This window comes from Megalobrama amblycephala, linkage group LG3 (genome assembly GCF_018812025.1).
Source record: "Megalobrama amblycephala isolate DHTTF-2021 linkage group LG3, ASM1881202v1, whole genome shotgun sequence".
NCBI lineage: Eukaryota > Metazoa > Chordata > Actinopteri > Cypriniformes > Xenocyprididae > Megalobrama > Megalobrama amblycephala.
Window position 1 is genome coordinate 4,929,890 of NC_063046.1, and position 19,590 is coordinate 4,949,479.

At 34.7% G+C, this 19,590-nt stretch overlaps 3 protein-coding genes and 2 long non-coding RNA genes across 5 annotated transcripts in view; 3 read left to right on the forward strand and 2 right to left on the reverse strand.

The window, feature by feature from the left end:
* LOC125264330 (butyrophilin-like protein 2) overlaps positions 1-12,793 on the forward strand; it is a 34,410-nt gene extending 21,617 nt beyond the window's left edge. The window contains exons 4-12 of the mRNA XM_048183578.1: positions 1,492-1,518; positions 4,785-5,117; positions 8,043-8,129; positions 9,495-9,587; positions 9,798-9,872; positions 10,804-10,917; positions 11,348-11,483; positions 11,667-12,423; positions 12,707-12,793. Coding sequence (XP_048039535.1) covers positions 1,492-1,518; positions 4,785-5,117; positions 8,043-8,129; positions 9,495-9,587; positions 9,798-9,872; positions 10,804-10,917; positions 11,348-11,483; positions 11,667-11,715 — 914 coding nt within the window. The 3' untranslated portion in view covers positions 11,716-12,423; positions 12,707-12,793. The remainder of the gene's footprint in view (positions 1-1,491; positions 1,519-4,784; positions 5,118-8,042; positions 8,130-9,494; positions 9,588-9,797; positions 9,873-10,803; positions 10,918-11,347; positions 11,484-11,666; positions 12,424-12,706) is intronic.
* On the reverse strand, positions 906-1,207 carry LOC125264331. The gene is made up of 2 exons (XR_007184068.1): positions 1,121-1,207; positions 906-963 (listed from the first exon to the last, which is right to left on the reverse strand). It is a non-coding gene; the product is annotated as an uncharacterized LOC125264331 (long non-coding RNA).
* Positions 12,794-13,279: 486 nt separating the features above from the next.
* On the forward strand, positions 13,280-15,962 carry LOC125264333. The gene is made up of 4 exons (XR_007184069.1): positions 13,280-13,417; positions 13,616-13,714; positions 15,558-15,586; positions 15,725-15,962. It is a non-coding gene; the product is annotated as an uncharacterized LOC125264333 (long non-coding RNA).
* A 144-nt stretch (positions 15,963-16,106) lies between these two features.
* On the reverse strand, positions 16,107-17,661 carry LOC125264332 (transmembrane protein 220-like). Its single transcript, XM_048183579.1, has 6 exons — positions 17,474-17,661; positions 17,360-17,389; positions 17,207-17,267; positions 16,873-16,996; positions 16,724-16,783; positions 16,107-16,619 (listed from the first exon to the last, which is right to left on the reverse strand). The coding sequence occupies exons 1-6, from the start codon at positions 17,567-17,569 to the stop codon at positions 16,487-16,489; spliced, it is 504 nt and encodes a 167-aa protein (XP_048039536.1). The 5' UTR covers positions 17,570-17,661; the 3' UTR covers positions 16,107-16,486.
* A 1,382-nt stretch (positions 17,662-19,043) lies between these two features.
* Positions 19,044-19,590, forward strand: part of LOC125264334 — a 57,411-nt gene continuing 56,864 nt past the window's right edge. Inside the window, exon 1 of the mRNA XM_048183580.1 lies at positions 19,044-19,188. Within this exon, the coding sequence (XP_048039537.1) occupies positions 19,137-19,188 (52 nt within the window). The 5' untranslated portion in view covers positions 19,044-19,136. The remainder of the gene's footprint in view (positions 19,189-19,590) is intronic.

The following is a 19,590-nucleotide window of genomic DNA, read 5'->3' on the forward strand; positions in this document are numbered from 1 at the left end:
AACAAAGAACAATAACATACAGTATGTCAAGAAAGAATATCAAAAGGAAGAAGAGAAAAAAAAAAGAAAAGAACAAATCACAACAAATAAAACAAGGTGCCAAATTTAAAAGTTCAAAACATAGAGAGAATATATATATATATATATATATATATATATATATATATATATATATATATATATAGAAAGTTTTATATAACATTTAAAAAAAATTTTTTTTATAAAGTTATATATAAAGCTTTCTTGTTTAAAGAGTCTCTGATACTTTCAATGTGTATAGATATTTCAGTCAACAAAATCATAAAATTTGGTTTCTTATTGGTAAATTTGCACTTATGAATGTGAAATTTGGTTAACAATATTGGTCAACAAGTAAATGTATTTAGGTAAAAGCTCTGTTCTTCTTGATCAGAATAGTCAGTAAAGCCAAAGTGTATGTTTTCCCACAAGAGTGAAAGAGATTTTGAACATTTAATATTTTCGTTGATAAATTTTTGAACCCAACACCATAGTGTAACTGAGTATGTACAGTGCCAAATAAGTGCAAGGCAGTTTCCTCATGTTTGTTAGAAAAAATACAATTTACATTTATTCCTTTTGTAAATAAGGATTTGCTGGATAAAATCTGTGAATACGTTTATAAGAAACTTTAATCATTTCTAAGCTGATATTTTCGGGGGTAATAACTAACAGTCTAATCAATACATGATTTTCATTTGGTTGATTATTTACAGTATTAAACAACTAGTCAATGTAAATGCAGTCATGAATATAATTGTGAGATACTGTAATGGTCCACTGATCTGATCATTAATTCTTTAAAGGATCTCCTCTATGAACTCTGCCCTCATGACATCTCTCTTCCTAAAGTTAGACAGATAGGTAAACTCTTTCAACATGTCAGCTTGTGGGAGAATGCTGCTTTATTCCACACCACGATGAATATGTTGAAACAGAGTGAAACTACAGAGAGGAGATGTAAATATAATAGAAATACTTAGTTATCTCCAACAACATAACACTAATATGAATTCATTGTATATAGTTCTTAAAATGGCTAAAATTCCACAATACACAGCTTTATAAATAGTAAATTTCACAAATTAATCACAAAACTTACAGACAACGCTTTCTACAGAGGATCACAAAATGAATGGCTGCTTCAAGTGTCTTCTGTGTTGTACGAACTTTAACTGATGCAATTAACTGAATTTAACTGTCATGTAATGTTACTATGGCAACTGTTTTTAAAGAAAGCTACTATGTATTGGTATTGGAATCAATAAAAACAAACATTACATTAATGATCCAGAACTGGTGTAATTCTGTCAGCACTGTGCTACTAAAATAATCATTGATAATAGTTAAATAACAAATAATTTAATATAATTTTAATAATTAAATAATGATTACAGAACATTTAACCTGTTACATTGTAAAGCTTTTGTTCACTTTGACTGAAATGTTGTTTTTGTTTTTCTTTCTCCCTAGATTCTTTTCTCTCTTCATATTTCTACGGTAAGTGAACAGATAAAACAGAAATGAAGACTGAGCCTAATCAATACTTGATTTACATTTTGTTGATTATTTACAGTATTGAATTTGTATTATCACATAACTAGTCAGTGTAAATACAGTCATAAATATAATTGTGAGATACTGTAATGATCCACTGATCTGATCTGGTGTAATTCTTTAGATAGTAAAGGATCTCCTCTATGAACTCTGAACATGTATTCCTGATGGGGCAGTACATGTTTTATTCACCTCTACTATGGGTTTGTCCTGCGTTAGAGATAGCGTTGGGTATATTTTGAATTTTAGTGATTCTGATTCCGATTCTGCTTATTCACACTTCACATTTATTTGAATCTTTTTGCAAAACCCCTCATTGCAGCTGAATACCACGAACAAAAATCAACAGGTTAAATAACAATTACACAAGTAACTTTAGCCTATGATTTTAACAAAAATACCACATAACCAATACAAGCATTAGAGACAAGTAAACACTCATTAATTAAATTTGAAAACAAAAAACAAATTAGCAAAAGCACAAATAAATACAACTGAACAAAGAAACAAATGAAATAGACAATGATTTAAGATTTTCAGGTAGGTCTAATATTCATGTACAGAAACTGTAATCAAATGTAAAGTAACACTGCACTTTATAAATAAAATATACATCACAAACATAGTTTCAACAGTTATTCAGTCAAGATCAGTGAGTGAATTTTCTCTTTGGCTTTAGTTGTTTGTTTAATGTTAATTACACAGACAGGATTATTAGTCTGCTGTCACTTTAAGACTGAATGCACGGATCCAATATAATGTTACACAAGCGTTTTCTTTCTTTCTTTCTTATCTTCACTGAAAACCAGGTTCACACTGTAGGATTTTTGCCACAATTTGATTGTCTGAGACAAATTTTGCAAATCCTGAAAGATTCCTCTGATCCTAGGCTAAAATCAGTAGTCTTTGATCGCTAGTTTGACGTTCACCGACAGGTGATTAATGAGTCACCGTTGCGATCACATTTTACCTCTGATGAAATTCTGGCAGCTTCAGAAGATTTGTCTGACAGTCCTGCAGTGTGACTTCTGCTATGACGACCGGCACATTGTCTTTGTTTTTCAAGACAAGCCATGATCAAAATTAATGCTAGAGATTTCTTTGTTAGCCATCATTTCAATCCCACATATACTGTAATGAAACAGTCACTGCACGTGTCGTGGGATGAAGTAAAAGGACAAGTCTTCTTGTGTGCATCTGTTTTTAACACGTTTTCACTGTCGTACAGTCTGACATTAACGACAGCTGACAAGAGGATCATGTTTGCTCAGTATGACAAGCAACAATCGTAAAAGACTATTATAAATACAGTACAGTGTGCACCCGGCTTAAGACAAAACCGACTATTTACAGGATTTTTTTTACATAATTTTGACAAGAAGACACCAAAAAGGTAACACTTTAAAATACTGTTCCATCATTAATGAATAACTACAGAAATGCTCATTTAGCTCTTGACTTAATATAAGCCCTGTCTGTGAAACCAGGCCCTAATATTAAAGTGTCTTTGGTGTTTCAATGGTTTTTATGGAAACAGAACAGGAAATCAAGGGTAACGCAGATACAACATCATTGACAGACACAATGACACAGTCCGTTACACTGGTTAAAACTGTGAATTTCTCTTTAAACGTTGTTGGAAACATTTACATGTAAGTAAATGTTAAGTTGCAAATATACAGCCTGAGCCTGTGGCAGATCTGTAAGCAAGCATCAACGCCTTGAATTTGATGCGAGCAGCAAGTGGTAGCCAGTGAAGAGAGATGAAGAGAGGCGTGACGTGGGCTCTTTTGGGCTCGTTGAAGACTCATTTTATTCATTTTCAAGTACACAGAAAAATTAAGTAGTGATCACAAGAAATTATGTTTTGTTATATGTCAAGATGAAAAGAAAATTAAGTTGCAATTACAAGAAAACGAAAAAGAAAAATAATAATAAATTGACGGCCTCTCAGGGCTTCTGTACTGTTGTAGTACCAGAGTGCTGTTCTCACTGTTCTCGCTTTATTCTCCAACATTTGATCAAATATAGAATTTTCTGGAATCATTCAGGGCCCTATAATACACACGGCGCAATGCGACGCAAGGCGCAGCGCAAGTGTGTTTGCTAGTTTGCGTCCGGCGCCGTTCGGGTTTTCCCGTTCAGCGCCACGTCCTTAAATTAGTAAATGCATTTGCGCCAGTTAGTGCGCCCATGGGCGTGCTGGTCTAAAAAAGAGGTGTGTTCAGGCGCATTTTAAGGAGCTGAAAATAGACTGCGCCATAGACCAACTCAAACCTGGTCTAAAGTCTAAAGTCAATGGCGCAATATTTTTTTGTTAGAGCGCGTTGGTAGAAACTGCGCCTCTGAGCGCGTCCACAGTGCGCGTTGACTTTGCTTATTACACACAGCGATGCGCATCACACAAACATGCCAAATATTAAAAACAAAAGGATTACAGTGTAAAAGAATATTATTGTGTAGGCTACATAAATATAAAAATGTAATGATGAATAGTCATTGCGTGTATTAGAATTAGGCTACCTATTTTCAATTCAGCCTATTACTACTTATAATGATGAACGAAATTGGCTAATTAATTGAACAATTGTGCCAATACACACACATATATATTAACTGACTCATCGCCTGTACGCCATGTAAATAGCAATCCGCCATGGCGCGAGCGCATCTGGCTCTTAAAGGGAATGGGAGATGACACTCTGATTGGTTTATTGAACGTTACGCCCATTACTCATTAAGAGAATAGGGACAACCCATTTCAAAAATGCGCCCCCGCGCACGGACCGTTTTTCCGTCGTTAAAATAGCAAAAGTGGATTTGGACGCGCCCTGAGTGCACCTGCGCCTTGCGCTTTACACTTTGCGTTTAGATCGTTAAAATAGGGCCCTTAGTGTCTGTTGTTGGTAGAAATGCCACTAAAATGTACATAATAACTAAACAACTTTATCTAGTGCTAGTGTAAAAGTACCCATGGTGCATCTGGATCACACTTCTGCTCTGCTCATTTGTCTGATGACCACAAATGCACAGGAAGAAACATAAAACAGAGAAAGTGTTCTTGTTTAGTATATTGAAACTTTATCTTTTTTGAATAATCAAGTTTTCAGACTAAACCAATTGACTGATAATTAAAAGAAATGTGTGCATTCACTTTTTTCTTTTTTTATGAGCAAAAGTGTTTTTTTGTTTGTTTGTTTGTTTTACAGTGAAAGTTTCCTCTGCGCCTCTGGTTTTTCCTCTGGGATCTTCAGTGGTTTTGCCCTGCTATTGTGATAAACCATCAGAGGGTCTGAAGTTGGAATGGAGAAAAGACGCTACTTTAGTTCAGCTGTATCCAGATAGAGAGAGTCAACCAGAAGAACAACATAAGGATTATCATGATAGAGCTCATTTCTTTACTGATCAGATTCAACATGGAAACTTCTCCCTCCGTCTAAACAAACTGAGAGCTGAAGATGAGGGAACATACAGATGTAGAGTTTACAGCGAACAAAGATCTGTGTTTTCAACTTACGCTACTTTGGAACCGAAACTACTTGGTAAGTGAACATACAGTCATGGTAAATTAATAAATCACATGCAAAGTTTGCTGCTTCAGTTGTTGTGGTGTTGATTCACATTGTTTCTAGATTATTGAGAAGAGTGTTAAGATGCATTTTAAATCATGACACAAAAGCTTCATTGGACAAAGAAAGAAAAAAACTAACTTTATCACAAAAATGTAACTTTTTTTGGCCCTGGCATTGACCAGATCACATCACTTCATGAATCGAGTACTAGTCAGGAAAAATCACTCTATTATTCTGACTGAGTTATAGGAGCAGACTGATTGCTATGGGAAGAAGTGCTTCCAGTCATTGTGTTCTTGTGTTAGCAATGGTAACCTCCAAAGAAAGACATGCAGCACCATCGTTTCGCTTCAAAATAGCCTTACATGCAAGGAAATTGCTGGAAAGAAAATTGCATCTGAAAGAACCAGATTGTTCTGATCCAGGAGCAGTTTGGTGGTGATCCGTGCATTTTCCAGCATGATGGAGCAGCATGTCACAAGGCAAGAATGATAATAAGTGGCTCGGAGATCATTACATTGATGTTTTGGATCCGTGGCCACGTAACCCCAGATCTTAATCCCATAGAGAACCTGAGATCAATCCTCAAAAAGCCCACAGATCGTGATCAACTCCGAGCATTAATAAGGCAAGAATGGATCAGATTTGGTCCAGAAGCTGATATCCAGCATAACAGAGTGAATTGCAGAGGTTATGAAGTCTCAACACTGTAAATATTGACTCTTTGTGTATATTGAATGTTTTAGCCAATAAAAGCTTGTAAAATGTATCAGTGTTTTCCAGTATACCACAGAAACATGTGGGGGAAAATCATGTCAAACGCAGAAGCAGCAAACTTTGTGAAACACAAAAATTGTACTGCCAATACTTTTTGCCATGAATGTACAACTTCCTGTCCCCGTGTCATTCTACCCCTGAATTTGTGTGTGTGTGAGAGAGAATCAAAATGAGCTGTGTTAGTTTAAAAAAATACCCACAATGCATCTGGCTCAGTACTGCTGCCTAGTGATTATCAAAAATATAGTTATTATATGATGTACAGTAGAAAGATAAATTAGAGGTATCTGAAATATAAGGCAGGGCTCGCAAAATCGGTAAACTGATGCCCCGGGGCTGTCATGTAACACCGTCCTGCCCAATGGCCTGTCTTAAATGGTGAATCAAATTCCTTCCTTGATTTGCATTGTTCACTCTCTCGACTTGTTGTTTAAAGGAAAAATATGATCACGAATGTTTTTGATCCTGATGATTTTTCTGCAGTAAAGTTTAGCCGATGCAACATTACTGGGCTTGTGTGTATTTTAGGAAAGCACAGATCGCATCTTATATTCCCGGATCGGGCAGGTTAAGTAATAAAAAATAACACTCAATTAAGAGATTACATGCACCGTGGAGAATGTGCTGACACACTCGTGTATGTGATAATGTTAAGAGGCACATTTATTTACGCCGGTATTTCAGTTTTACTCAGCCAAAAAAGACAGGTCAGGATGAAGAAGATAGAAATTCAGAACCAAATGCATATTTGTATTGATGATTGCAATTTGATATACAATTTATTTTATATACAATTGTTGAATATATGAAACAGAAACATTTTGAAATGTTTCGACTCCTATCCAATTTTCTATTTATAAAAAAGGTCTTTGTTTTTTTTATTCAGGCTGGTTAAATTAATTTCTGCATGGCTACCAAAATCTGAAGAGTGCCTGCCTGAAGGGATACCAGAGAGTTTGACATTTTGTGTGCCCTGCTTTAAGGAAAATATTGTCTTTGGCTGTATTAAAGTTAATTTTAATAATTAGCATTTTTTTAGTTTGAATGAGACTGATTAGGCAATATTATTATGAAATATTTAAAAATTATGATGGATAAAAAGGGTGTATTTGTCATGGTTATGTTCAGTTTTGAGTTTGTTTTCTGTCATTGCTGTTGAGTTCTTAAGCCCGGGACATGCTGCACGATATTTGGCTGTCCCAGATGAAAGATTACCATGATGAAACAATCGTGGCGATTTCTGTGATCGTGGCTCTTAATCGGTGGTCCTACAGTGAGAGAGGTTCAAAGTCGTGACCAAAGATAGCCTACGATATTTTCTGACAGTGTCAGAAATTCAGCATGATCAACACACAGTGTGTTTGCTGAGAGACCTACGACTACTGACCAGATAATAAAAATGCAACATGAAATCAACCCGACATGGCGCTAAAACTTAAAACCGCTTACCTCGAACTTTTTTCCCCTCCTCTTTTGCTGTTTCCTCTGTTTTTCAGCACACATAAAAACTACAACTGCTGAAGTGATTCAACATGATTTATTATTTACCACTAGCACATGCTGATGACGTTTTGTTCATCTATAGAAACTTGAATTGTAGCTCACGACTCAACAGGTGTCATGATCGTACAGTCTACATGCTTGTTGTACCCAAGCTTAATAGATCCATGTCACACACTGTGATTTGTAATGATCTTATAGGATTGATAAAATCGTGCAGTGTATCCCGGGCTTTAGTTAGTTACCTTGGTTACTCATTTGATTGGTCAACCTGTTCCCTAATTAATTCCCTTTGTTTGCTCCTAGTGTTTATATGCTTGTGTTTCTGTGCTTGGTTATCGGTTCTCGTTTATGCTTGAGTGAGGTTTGGTTAAGTTTATATTGTGTTCTTGTTCTTGTTATTTTGGTTTGTTAATAATGGACTGTTTGAATTGATCTTCATCTTTGCACCTGCTTATCATCATCTCACCAAACCGTGACAGTATTTCCTCATTTGTCAGTTGCTTTAGATTAAAAGTGTCTACTAAATTAATAAATGTATATGTAAATGAAAATATTTAATTCAATCTTAATTTGCTAATCTAATAAAACTGAAGTTATTTTCTATTCTCTCTCTAGATTCATTCCTCCGTCTTCATCTGTCTCTAGCCGTCTGTCCAAATATGATCATGTTTTTTGCTTTTGTCTTCTGGGGTGTTTCTGAAGGTGAGTGTTTCTAATCATGATACATCAATACATCTCAAAATGACACTACACCATATTAATTAAGCGTACACTTTAATTTATTAGTTTTGTTTTATATCAGTATCATATTTCAATAAAGTCTGTCCTCAGAAGTGTTACAGCAGTGACTGAAGCAGCTTGTGTTTCATTTCACTGTCTGATGTGTTTTGTGTCCTCTAATGATGACAATCACACTCCTGAGATCTTACACTCATATGTATGTTTGATAATACAGTAGCAATAATAAGTTTGTGATCCCTTTGAAAAGATTTCTGCATTTATTACTGGTACTGATCTTTTAAGTCACAGTTATAGACAAACACTATCTGACTTCACTAATAACACACAAAGTGTTGTACTTCTCAGAAGTGTATTGAAGACACTGAGGATCATTGACAGGGCTGTCATTAGTAAGTGTTACGACTTCACCAAAATCTTGGAGTAAATGAAGGAGGTGAGATTGGAAGTGAGGGTTGAACAGATGCCCTTCTCTTAAATAAACGCACACAAAGTCAAATCTGTTTTTCTCAAAGAGTAGCTATAGTGAACTATGTTTCAATCCCAAAAGCTTTCACAGAAAACTCCACAAACTGTGAAAGTCTTTGTTCAATGTGTCCACAATAAGAAAAACATTGAACAAGAATGGTGTTCATGAAAAAAGGACAACCACTGCTGTCTAAAAAAATGAGGAACGTCTCATGTTTGCCCAAAACCACCTGAAAGGTCCACAACACTTGTGGGGAAAATATTCTGTTGACATCTGAGACGGAGACAAAGGTTGAACTTTTTGGCTCTAATGCACAAGGTTTTGTTCAGAGGAAACGGGTACTGCACACCAACACCAAAACCTCTTCCCAACTGTGAAACATGGTGGAAAGAGCATCAAGGTTTAGAGCTGCTTTGCTGCCTCAGGGTCTGGACACTGAAGGATCGATGACATTAAAAGTGTATCATGACACTTTACAGGAGAAATATTGATCAACTGAAACAGATGTGTGGGAAAAAATGATCCAAAATGTGTCAAAAGTCTTATAAGAAGCTATAAGAGAAACATTAAATGGAGGTTTTGCTGCTGAAGGAGGATCAAGTTACTAATTCAATGGTTCACTTAGTTTCTCCACCCTGAACTGTGAAATATTACTCAGTGTATTCAATATAAATGTGAAAAGTACTAAATTGTGTGTTATTAGTTTAGTCAGCTTGTGTTTGTCTATAATTGTGAGTTAAATTAAGATCAGCCCGTATTTAATCAATGCAGAAATCCAGATATTTTCAAAGGGTTCAAAAACTTATTCTTGCCACTGTAAATCAGTAACATCTCATGATTAATATCTGTTTGTGTTTCAGGATCTGTGAATGAGACGGTCTGTTGTTGTGCTCTTTATTTTCTGAGACCTCTCCTGATACTCTGGGCGGCTCCATATATTAATAAGTTTGCAGGTATGAGTCATGTGATCAGTTTATTAGAGATCAGAAAATAAATCACAATACCCAGATGTTCAGACTTCTTATATATCTTTGTGTGAATGATTTAACAAAATAAAGTTGAATAAATCTTCAGCATTAATCAGTGTTTTAGTGGCATTTGTGTTTCAGTGTGTTGGTGTTTATATGATATTGTGATTGTGATTATTATTTTCTGTTTTACAGACAAGATTAAAACATGGATTCTGAAATACAGTTATGTTGCAGAATATGTTGTTTTCTCAGTTGTTGCTTATTCAGGTAAACAAATACAAATATCAATCAGCTCTAATTATCATAAAAACATTCAAATGCACATTTAAATGTGAGAAAAATTGTGGTTGTCAGAATATTAATGTAATTGTAAATATGAATATTGAGTAACAAATCTGAAACAACTACATGACAAATCATAACAAATGCAGAAACATTAATCCACGATTTATGTTAGTATGATCCTACATGTGTTCAGTGAATCTCTGTATGTTTACAGGACTGAATCACATTTCATGATCTTATTAAATTCACCCTGATCTACAGCTGATTATGAACAAAATCTGCTTCAAATGTCACACTAAAATATGTTACATTACCTTCAACTCAACTGAGTTTAAAATTACAATTACAGACACATTATTCCTCATCATGAATCTGTTTATAATCTTCAGTCAGTGTTTACAGTGTCGATCTTCAGTGATTATAATGACAGCAGCGTCCGGTTTATAGTTTAGTAATGATCTAGTTCTGTATATACTGTGTACTAAAGTACTTTACATTAGTGTAAACCCAATGAGCTGTTTATCCTGACATGAGGAGACACACACACACAAATACACACACAAGAATAACTTTGTCACTGTGATAATATTTACTCCCTATGTTTGTGTAAATTATTGAATACATTTAATTTCTGTTGTTGTGTTTTACATAACCCCCCCATCATGTTTGTAGTCATGACACACGTGTCATATGAGCAGCACAAAGGTCACGGGGTCAGTATCAGGAACAGACTGAAAACACAACTCTGAACCAGATTATAACAGAGACTGTCAGTGTAAATTATAGTAAAACACGATGATTTACATAAAAACCCTCAGTTAAATGACAGGAGTGTTTTGTCGTTCTTCTCATCTGTATTTATAGATTGATTGATATTTGATAATATTTGTTTTGATCTCTTTCTTTCTTCCAGCTCTTTTTTCGACTGCTTGGCAAAAACTTCTGAATTTTGCTGTATTTGACAGAGTCGTGATTATAGTCCTGTTTTCAGTCGTGTTTCTGTGCTGCTCCTGCAAAATCATTTACCGTAAGTATTTCTGTGATTTATTGTCAGAAACAGAGACTCACTGAGTGACGAGATGAAACTGTTCATCAGATTCACGGATCTGAACTTCCTTCATGACTTTACTGGAATAAATTCACACTAGATTCTGATACTGAAATACAAACATGTTTTAATGTTCAGATCTGATGTTTAGAGTATTATAGAAACACATATTGATCTTTTTTTATTAAATATCATAATATAGTTTTTATTACAAACATTAAGGGTTTTTGAAGGTTATTGAATGACTTCATTACTGGTATTGATAATATATGTTATAATATTTGATGATTTGTTCAGTTCTTCTGATTTTGTTGTTGATTTTATTGTTTATTGTTGTAAATTGTGTCATTATAATGATTCAAAACTGAATCAAATAAGATCTTAATAACTGAAAATGTTTCTCTTATAGTTTTAGTCACAGAGATTGGAAAGAAAGAAGGACGGATAATTGAAATATTTAACCTTGTGGCTGATATGATCTCTGATATTCTGCCTACTTTACAATTCATCCTCCTGTTTTACACGTTTGGATCTTGCTGGAACAGGTGATTCATATTCATAATGATTTGAGTTTATTTTATTGATAGTTCAGATCAACACATTTGAACATGTTCATCTTCCTCCAGTGTCACTTTAAAACACTCATTATTCACTGAAACTGATGTTCATTATGATTTACTGTCATCTGATAATATCCAACATTAATATGATTTCTCTGCTGTTTTTAGGATTCATCATCATTGTCATTTTACCAGTGTTTCTGATGATGACGAATGACAGATGGTTTTATAGATGCAGAGTGAGACTCGGCTGTGAGTATTTGATGAATTCTGATCTGATCTCTGTTGAACTGCATCAATATCTCTGTTATATTGATCATCAGTGTGAGAAACACGTTACTCTGATCTGATCTGATTCACTGTAACTGTTTATATTAGATAAAGTTGTTGTGTGTTGAGATAAAGTTGCTAGGGTATTCTGGGTGGTTTCTAGGGTGTTGTTGTGCGGTTGCTAAGGTATTTGGTGTGGTTGCTAGAGGTTTACACACAAGCAAGGGAATATAATGAACCATGAGCACAAACACACACTAATTATTAATATGTATTTACTGTTTTGAGTAACTTCACTGATGAACAGATCAATAATAATCATGATTCGATTCATCTGTCAATCATTCATCAATAATCATGATTCGTTCATTGATTTCTGTTTAATCTCCAGCAGAAATGAATCATTTGATTCTTCAGTGATTTGAATTATGATGATCAGAGTTCAGATGTTTCTCTGATCATCTTCACATTGAGAGTCTTTATTCAGTTTATCCTCTGATCTCTGATCAGCTCTATTTCTGTCATGAAATCATTCTCTCTCTCTCGTCTCTTTCAGGTTCACTTTCAGTCAGAAGAACAGTGATGATGATCTTCACATTAGTGATGAATGCAGTGATGATCGGTTTTTACATCATGACACTGGAGAAAACAACAGGTATGATCAAATTTTAATAATGTTTGCAATTACAACACGTCATTGATCTAGATATAAGTTTATTTTACAAAGTGTTTTCATGATAAAGTTCATTGTTATTAAATGTCAGAGTCGTGACAGAGTTGATCACATGATCAGGATATATAATCTGATCTGTGTGTTGTTCATCTTCTCTCTCTCTCACTGTCTGATCTACAATCCTGTAATGAAAAAAAAAAAAACCTTGGAAACTTTTTTATATATAAGAGAAGTGATTGTTTATTTGACTCTGATCAATCTACAGATCCTATCGGATGGGGCTGTGTGCTGGTGTTCCTGCAGATACTCTGGACAGTTATGAAGTTCACAGAGGGCTATTATTTCTATCTTTGATCTCAAGGTACAGTATTGATCATCTTCTCTGTTTGATGTTTTTCTTCATCCATTTTGAAGTTCATGTACAGTTAAATCCTTCAGTAGTTCATGATTTTAAACACTGCAGGACCAGAAATATTAACAGATTTGTGTGTTTAGAAGAGACACATAAAAAAACTGTCCCTTGTGTTTTATTATTTTAGTTTTAATAGTTATAAATCTGATTTCTGATGGAAACGACTGAATGTGACGCTCATCACTTACATTGATTGATCTCATTAATTAACTGTAATTATCAGTTGAATTCATCATAGTTCAACACTGTAATAAAATAAAATATGAATAACTGATTGTGATAACACAATCTGTAGAAGAATGAAGGGCTGAAATCATTATATCAAACAACACATTAATTACAAACAGTTAATAAGAAACTAAACACTTAAATCAAGCAATCAAAGACTCATAAATCATTTTAAATGTGTATATTTATGTTTTTCTGTGTATCTGATCTTCATATTAAACATTTAAACTTTCATTACAGGTTTTCATCGTTTTGTCCCGGTTTATCTGTTCGGATCAGTTGGTTTTATTTTACTGACCTCCACTGCACTAATAACTGAACTGATACTGAAAACAGGTAAATCAACACTTTGAGGACAATATTTCCAGAATAAAGTTCATGGTAAATATATATTTAAACATGTATTAATAAGAATCATTTTAATCTTGAGTGAAATACAGAAATATTTTGAAGCGTCTCACATTGAGGCAGAAATCATCATGATTATACAAATATAGACTGATTTAATTTCTCAAATATTCTCGTGTTTTTCAGTGAATGGTGATCGTACGGTTGGAGATCTGAGATTCATCGTCTTTCCAGTTGAATGTTTCTTTGCCGTATCTGTGCTGATTTCAGGATTATTTGCGTCCAGTGAGTGTAAACTGTTTCTCTTACAAACCATCAGATCATTTACATCACATGAGCTGATCTTCATCTGTTTTCTTGTCTCATGTTTCATTTGTCTTTCTTCAGAACAAACACGATTCATTAAATAAATTATCAATCCTTTAGTTTCTGCTGTAGTTAAAGTGCCTGAAGTCTGATTCATTTACATATTTAACACAGATTGTGTCTCTGTTTGTGTTGATTTGCTGCTGTTTGATTGACAGTGACTGAGAGACTCAAACACACTCACTGTATCTGGTGTATCTGGCGCATGTTCATCTCAGACTCATAATAATCGAAGAATAAAACTCGCTCTTGAAACTGCGATGATTGACACCATGGTAACCATAGCAACGTTCTGGCATCTCGCATGTTTGGTATTCGCTCTTCTGAAATATTACAGCGACAAAAGACTTGTGATGTTCAGCATTTTTAACTAAATCACAGTCAACGGAGGCGTCGTGGAGCTGTGTTTCCATGTCCACTTATTATAAGCGTTTTTGGGCTTTTAGTGTAAGCGTGGCTCATAAAGCAGTTGAGTTTATGGAGTTATTAAAGTGAGCAGATGCGAGTCGTGACATTTTTGTCTTGTTTTCAGCATAACCCAGGTGAAAAAAAGTACATTTCTATAATATAGGGTACTTAAAGTGCTCTATTTTCGCACACTAATTTTGTACTTAATATACTAAAAATTCATCTTTAGTACTTCTTAAGATCATCTTAAGAACATCTAAGTGTATTCAACTGTGCTATTTTGAGACACCATGAATTTGAACTAAAATGTGCTTTTAATATACTATCTCTGTATTTAAGTTATGGTTACCACTTGTAGCACGCTATGGGTTCAAGTGTACTATAAGTAGTAACTAAATATATTTTTTAAATACAGAGATAGTATATTAAAAGCACATTTTAATTCATATTTCATGCTGTCTCAAAATAGCACAGTTGAGTACACTTAATGCCTTAAGATGATCTTAAGAAGTACTAAAGGAGAATTTTTAGTATATAAGTACAAAATTAGTGTGCAAAAATAGAGCACTTTAAGTACATTATTGAAATGTACTTTTTTTCACCTGGGTAAATCTTTTGGATTTATTTTGTTTTATTGTGGGCTTGTTCTTGTTCGCTGTTTCCGACCAAACTAATGAGTCGAGGCTCGTGCTGCTTTCCCTGTGATTCACTGCTCATACAGAAGAGAGACACATCTCCAATGCACCATAAAACACATCAACAACTAGTTGTTCAGTTCGGTTCTGTTCACACTGTATGCGGTTGTCACTACCTGCATTTTTCGGGAGTTAATTCAGTTGTTGAATGTGGTTTTCACTACTGTATTTTACTGAACTGTGTGTACAGAACAGGATTAGACACTAAAAGATGAACTGAAACTGAATTTAGCTGCAGTGTGTACGTGACCGTAGTGAAGATGAATTGATGGTTATAGAGAAAACAGCGTTATAATATCACGACCTCTCAAACACTGAACAACACGAGATCATCACATGACCTGAGATGTGGAGCACATCTGTAATAAAAACATTATTCAGATCTTTGTGCTTGTCACCATCATTGTGTCATGTGTGTGAAGTGTTGATGTCTGTGTGTGTTGTAGTTCAATCTTTGTGTTTATTGCTCTCTGGTTCGTTCAGGTCATTGATTGGGATACAGTATATCAGGGATCTTTCCATGTCTGTGTTTTAGGCAGCCATTAAATTCAGTTTTTAACTTACTTTATGTGAATATTTATTCAATTTAATTGAGAATGATCAGATTCAAACAGATCCACTAATATCTTTTCTCTCTCTGTTTTTCTCTGACTTTACAGAGATCACAAACTGTCTGCAGTCTTGTCAGGTCAGTATCATTTATAAAACTGTGTTGATTTGAGATTTGCAACATCAGAAGACTTTAACTTCATACTACATGATTCTCCAAAAGTATGAGGATGTTTCATGGACACTGTTTAAATGACACGTCTTTCTCTAAACACAGAAGGCAGTGAGATCTAGACGACTCAAAAGATCGCAGCAGAAAACAGAAGAAACACACGAGTCAATACCGCTGAAGAAGACTGAAGATCAGGAGGAAACTCAGCCTGATTCAGTGCTGTCACAAACATGAGGAAATTATTATTCCTGATTTATCTCAAACTCATCAAGACATTAAGGCACAAATTTCTGCTTTGAAACCACATGGATTGTGAAAAGCACTAAAAAAATAACACTGGCGGTTTGATCAAAACTCATGAGCTCCAACATTGATCAAGCTGAGTTCAGTGTAATGACGTTATTCATTGTTAATATAATGTGTTTTCCTGGTTTTGTAAATAGCTGTAAATATATGCAGGATGTGATGAATTGTGTAACACATTTACTTTGTATATATGTGATGTTGATTTATTTTTCAAACTGATTCTAGCTGTAAGCCGAGTTCAACAGTGTAAACAAATCAGAAACACTGAATATTTAATCTTCAGATGGCAGATCAGATCCTTCATTACGACATTATCTACATTATAAAAGCATTACGACACATATAATGTTATGTACATTCAGATAAATGCAGGATATTGAGAGAACAAAGACAAATAACATTATCATCATGTTTGCAGCACTGGAGTTTGAAGAGTTCGTATTTCTACAATGTTTAAATTATTAAATATTTCTTGATTCTCTTATTAGCAGTGATCTTCAGTAAAGTTGAGTTGATCTGCTGATCTGGAGCTCAGATGTGGTTTCTTCAGTGTTTGTCTGATCAGAGAGCAGTTGTACAGTGTTCAGGCCAGTGTTTCCTCAGCTCTGTGTTCATGTAGTAATAGATCCATGTGATGAAGGGAAACACAGTGATTCCCACAGCAGTGCAGATCCTCACGGAGCCGACAGAACTCCTACAGGACATAAAGAGATATTAATGCTCATAATATATAGCTGAAAAACATTCATACTGAATCACAGCCTTCAGAACAACATTTCTGCATGTTAAAGCGTTTACCTTCCTGAATGTCTGCAGAGCAGCAGCCAGAAAACCGTCAGCAGGAGTCCACAACATTCCCTAAGAGCAAAGATTACACCGCTGAAATAAATCTGCTTTATTCCTCTAATGTGACTGAATCTGGGTTCAAAACTCTGAATTATTGTCACCTTCCTTCCTCTTGCTGGAAAATGTCTGTAATTCCCTCCTTATAAAGTTTCCAGCCCAGAATGAGCCCAAATGTAGAAGAGACAAGCACATGAAGATCAGCCGTTCTCCTCCATAATAATGACTCTGGAGAAATGATAATTAATATATTTATAACTATAAATTATAGCATATAATCTCTTATGGCAGTCCAAATGTGCTGTTTTGTGTGTGAATAATGCATGCACTAAGTCAGAAGTCATAGTTTTGTAATTTCTGATGTATTTCTACTTCACTCCACTAGATGGGAGCATCGCGTCTCAGTTTGATTCATGAAAAACTTCTTGACTTTCTTACCTGTTATTTGTTGTTCACAACAAATCAAAAAGCACAATCCAGCTGGAACTGCATAACCAACCTGCAGAAATCATCAGAAACAATATCAGACACATGAATGTTTTAGAGCAGCAGAAATAATGTTTCTCATTTAATGTGAAAGTGAATCTCTACCATCCACAAAGCAGCATCTGGATCATTTATCTGAAGATAAACAAACAAATGAGCATAAAATGATCTCTTAATGTATTTATATCCAGTGTATGTAAACCTGACAGTAACATTTACCTGCACGTAAGTCGCCAGCGAGAAAAACACTGACATGAATAAATTACAAACTCTCCAGATGATCTGAGAAAACGAGACTCTGATCTTGTTCTTCATTTGGACTCTTGTGCATTTATTCAAATGAGTTTATTAACATCTCTCTGCTCTAAACACACTGAACTTTATAACAGTACGGTTTTCCGGATATGACGACTGCAGGATGAAGCATCATGGGAAATGAAGTTAAGACACTGTTGCGCTCACAGGCCATTTGGATTTGCAGTGCAAACAATTATCAGCAAATAAACTACTAATACATGTTCCATATATGTTTTAATTAATTAAATAAATGATGTATTTAAGTATATTTGTTTATTTTTAAACCAGTAAAAAGCTGATTATCAAACTGGACACAGATAATGTAGTTACACACACTCTTAATCTAAATCATGATTCTGAGGAAGAGCTTTTGTTCAAGAATGATACATTTAATTTTCTATAAAGATAAAAACTTGTTATTTTGCACTATATTCCCTTGTATTATTTGCACACTTTGCAATATTCTTATTCTATTCTATTGTTCTTTTTTTATTTTTCTCTAAATGTTTAGGCCATACCGATAAAGCACATTTAATTCAAAGTGAATTGATCCTCAGAAACCAGACGCTGATTGATTCTCATATTCAACTGTTGTCTGTTAACATCTGTAACTTCTACCACATATTTATTGACTATTAAATACACTCGAGACTAACAATATATATTGTATTATAGTAGATGTAAAGATGAAACTATCATACACATGAAGTCTGTCAATATATTTTGTGCATTTATGATTGTAATAATACAATTATAATACACCCCCCACCCACCCACACACTGTCCCACCCAAAGTTAAGCCACTGAAAGCAGGCTAGAGCAAGAAAGAAATGACAGTATTTTACACCTCACGAATACCAATCAATTTTATTATGGATACTTTTCTTAAATAAAGCATCCTTGATGACCTATACAACCTTCCAATGCGACCTTCTGGAGGATGCAGCCTCCGAAATAAGGAGCAGCTATAGAAGCATAAACTGCTTTAGTGTTAGTTTTTAACACCTGTGGTTTATTCTTGATTTAACTGTACAAGATCAGTTAATTGGGTCATTACAGCCTACTTTTATGAATGAAAACACTGAACATGTTTTGTAAAATAAGCCATTATGTTTGCTGATGTCTCATTACTTTTACTTGCTTTTCTGCATCCGTAGCCTATTCATGCGTGTGACCGTGTTAACTAACGTCCTGTTTACCGACTTCGTAATATTTCCACACAAATGTCATTTTAGGGAAATTATTGTAAATTCAGTTTTTTGCAAGTCCGGAATGGAGATCGGACAAATAAAACTCGTATTTCGGATTTATGGCCAGTGTTCAAATTATTGTTCAAATCATCCCCCGGGCCGGATTGAACACCTTTGTGGGCCGCATGTTTGACACACCTGAATTAAACTAATCATTTCAGATCACGTGACTCGACGCAGTCGTACGACAATTTAAAAGTGAAAGTTAGACATACAAATGAAAGCTGATCTGTGGAACATTTCAAGAACATGACCTTCTGTCAGCGAAAAAAAGTATTTTCTCTAATTTATAGTTTAAAGACACGGTAGTTTTGTTTTATTTTGTATATTTGAAGATGCGCACACCGAGTTGTGTTTTAATGTCAGTACTGCTGATTATCGCTGACGGTACGTAACCTATATTATCCATTCATGAGAGAAATACTGTACTGTAGTGTTCGTTCTCTCTCTCTCTCTCTCTCTCTCTCTCAAATTTCAAATTCAAATTAGCTTTATTGGCATGGAGAAAGGAAATCTTTACATTGCCAAAGCATTAATAACACTGTACAATAAAAATAAATAAATGAAATAATAATAATGAAGCAAAAAAAAAAAAAAAAATCTAGCAAGAAAAAAAAATTGCAATAAAAATTTTCAATCTTATAATATTTATAGAAGTGTCTCTAGGCATTTAGTGAGTGTGTTGGTAGTTCTGTCCCGTTGGAGGCTCTTTCCTGGTGACAGGACCTCACATACCTGGCAGCCAGGTTTGAGCTTGCTGGGATTTCTCCTTAGCAGGTATGGGAGTTT

Bases quoted from the DNA above. Each gene is read 5' to 3' on its own strand.
- LOC125264332 (XM_048183579.1), bottom strand. From the start codon at position 17,569: ATGAAGAACAAGATCAGAGTCTCGTTTTCTCAGATCATCTGGAGAGTT. The intron at 16,997-17,206 runs GTAAGAAAGTCA...TCATTTCTCCAG, and splicing joins TTGTGAACAACAAATAACAG to AGTCATTATTATGGAGGAGA. The intron at 16,620-16,723 runs GTAAACGCTTTA...TATGTCCTGTAG, and splicing joins CTCTGCAGACATTCAGGAAG to GAGTTCTGTCGGCTCCGTGA.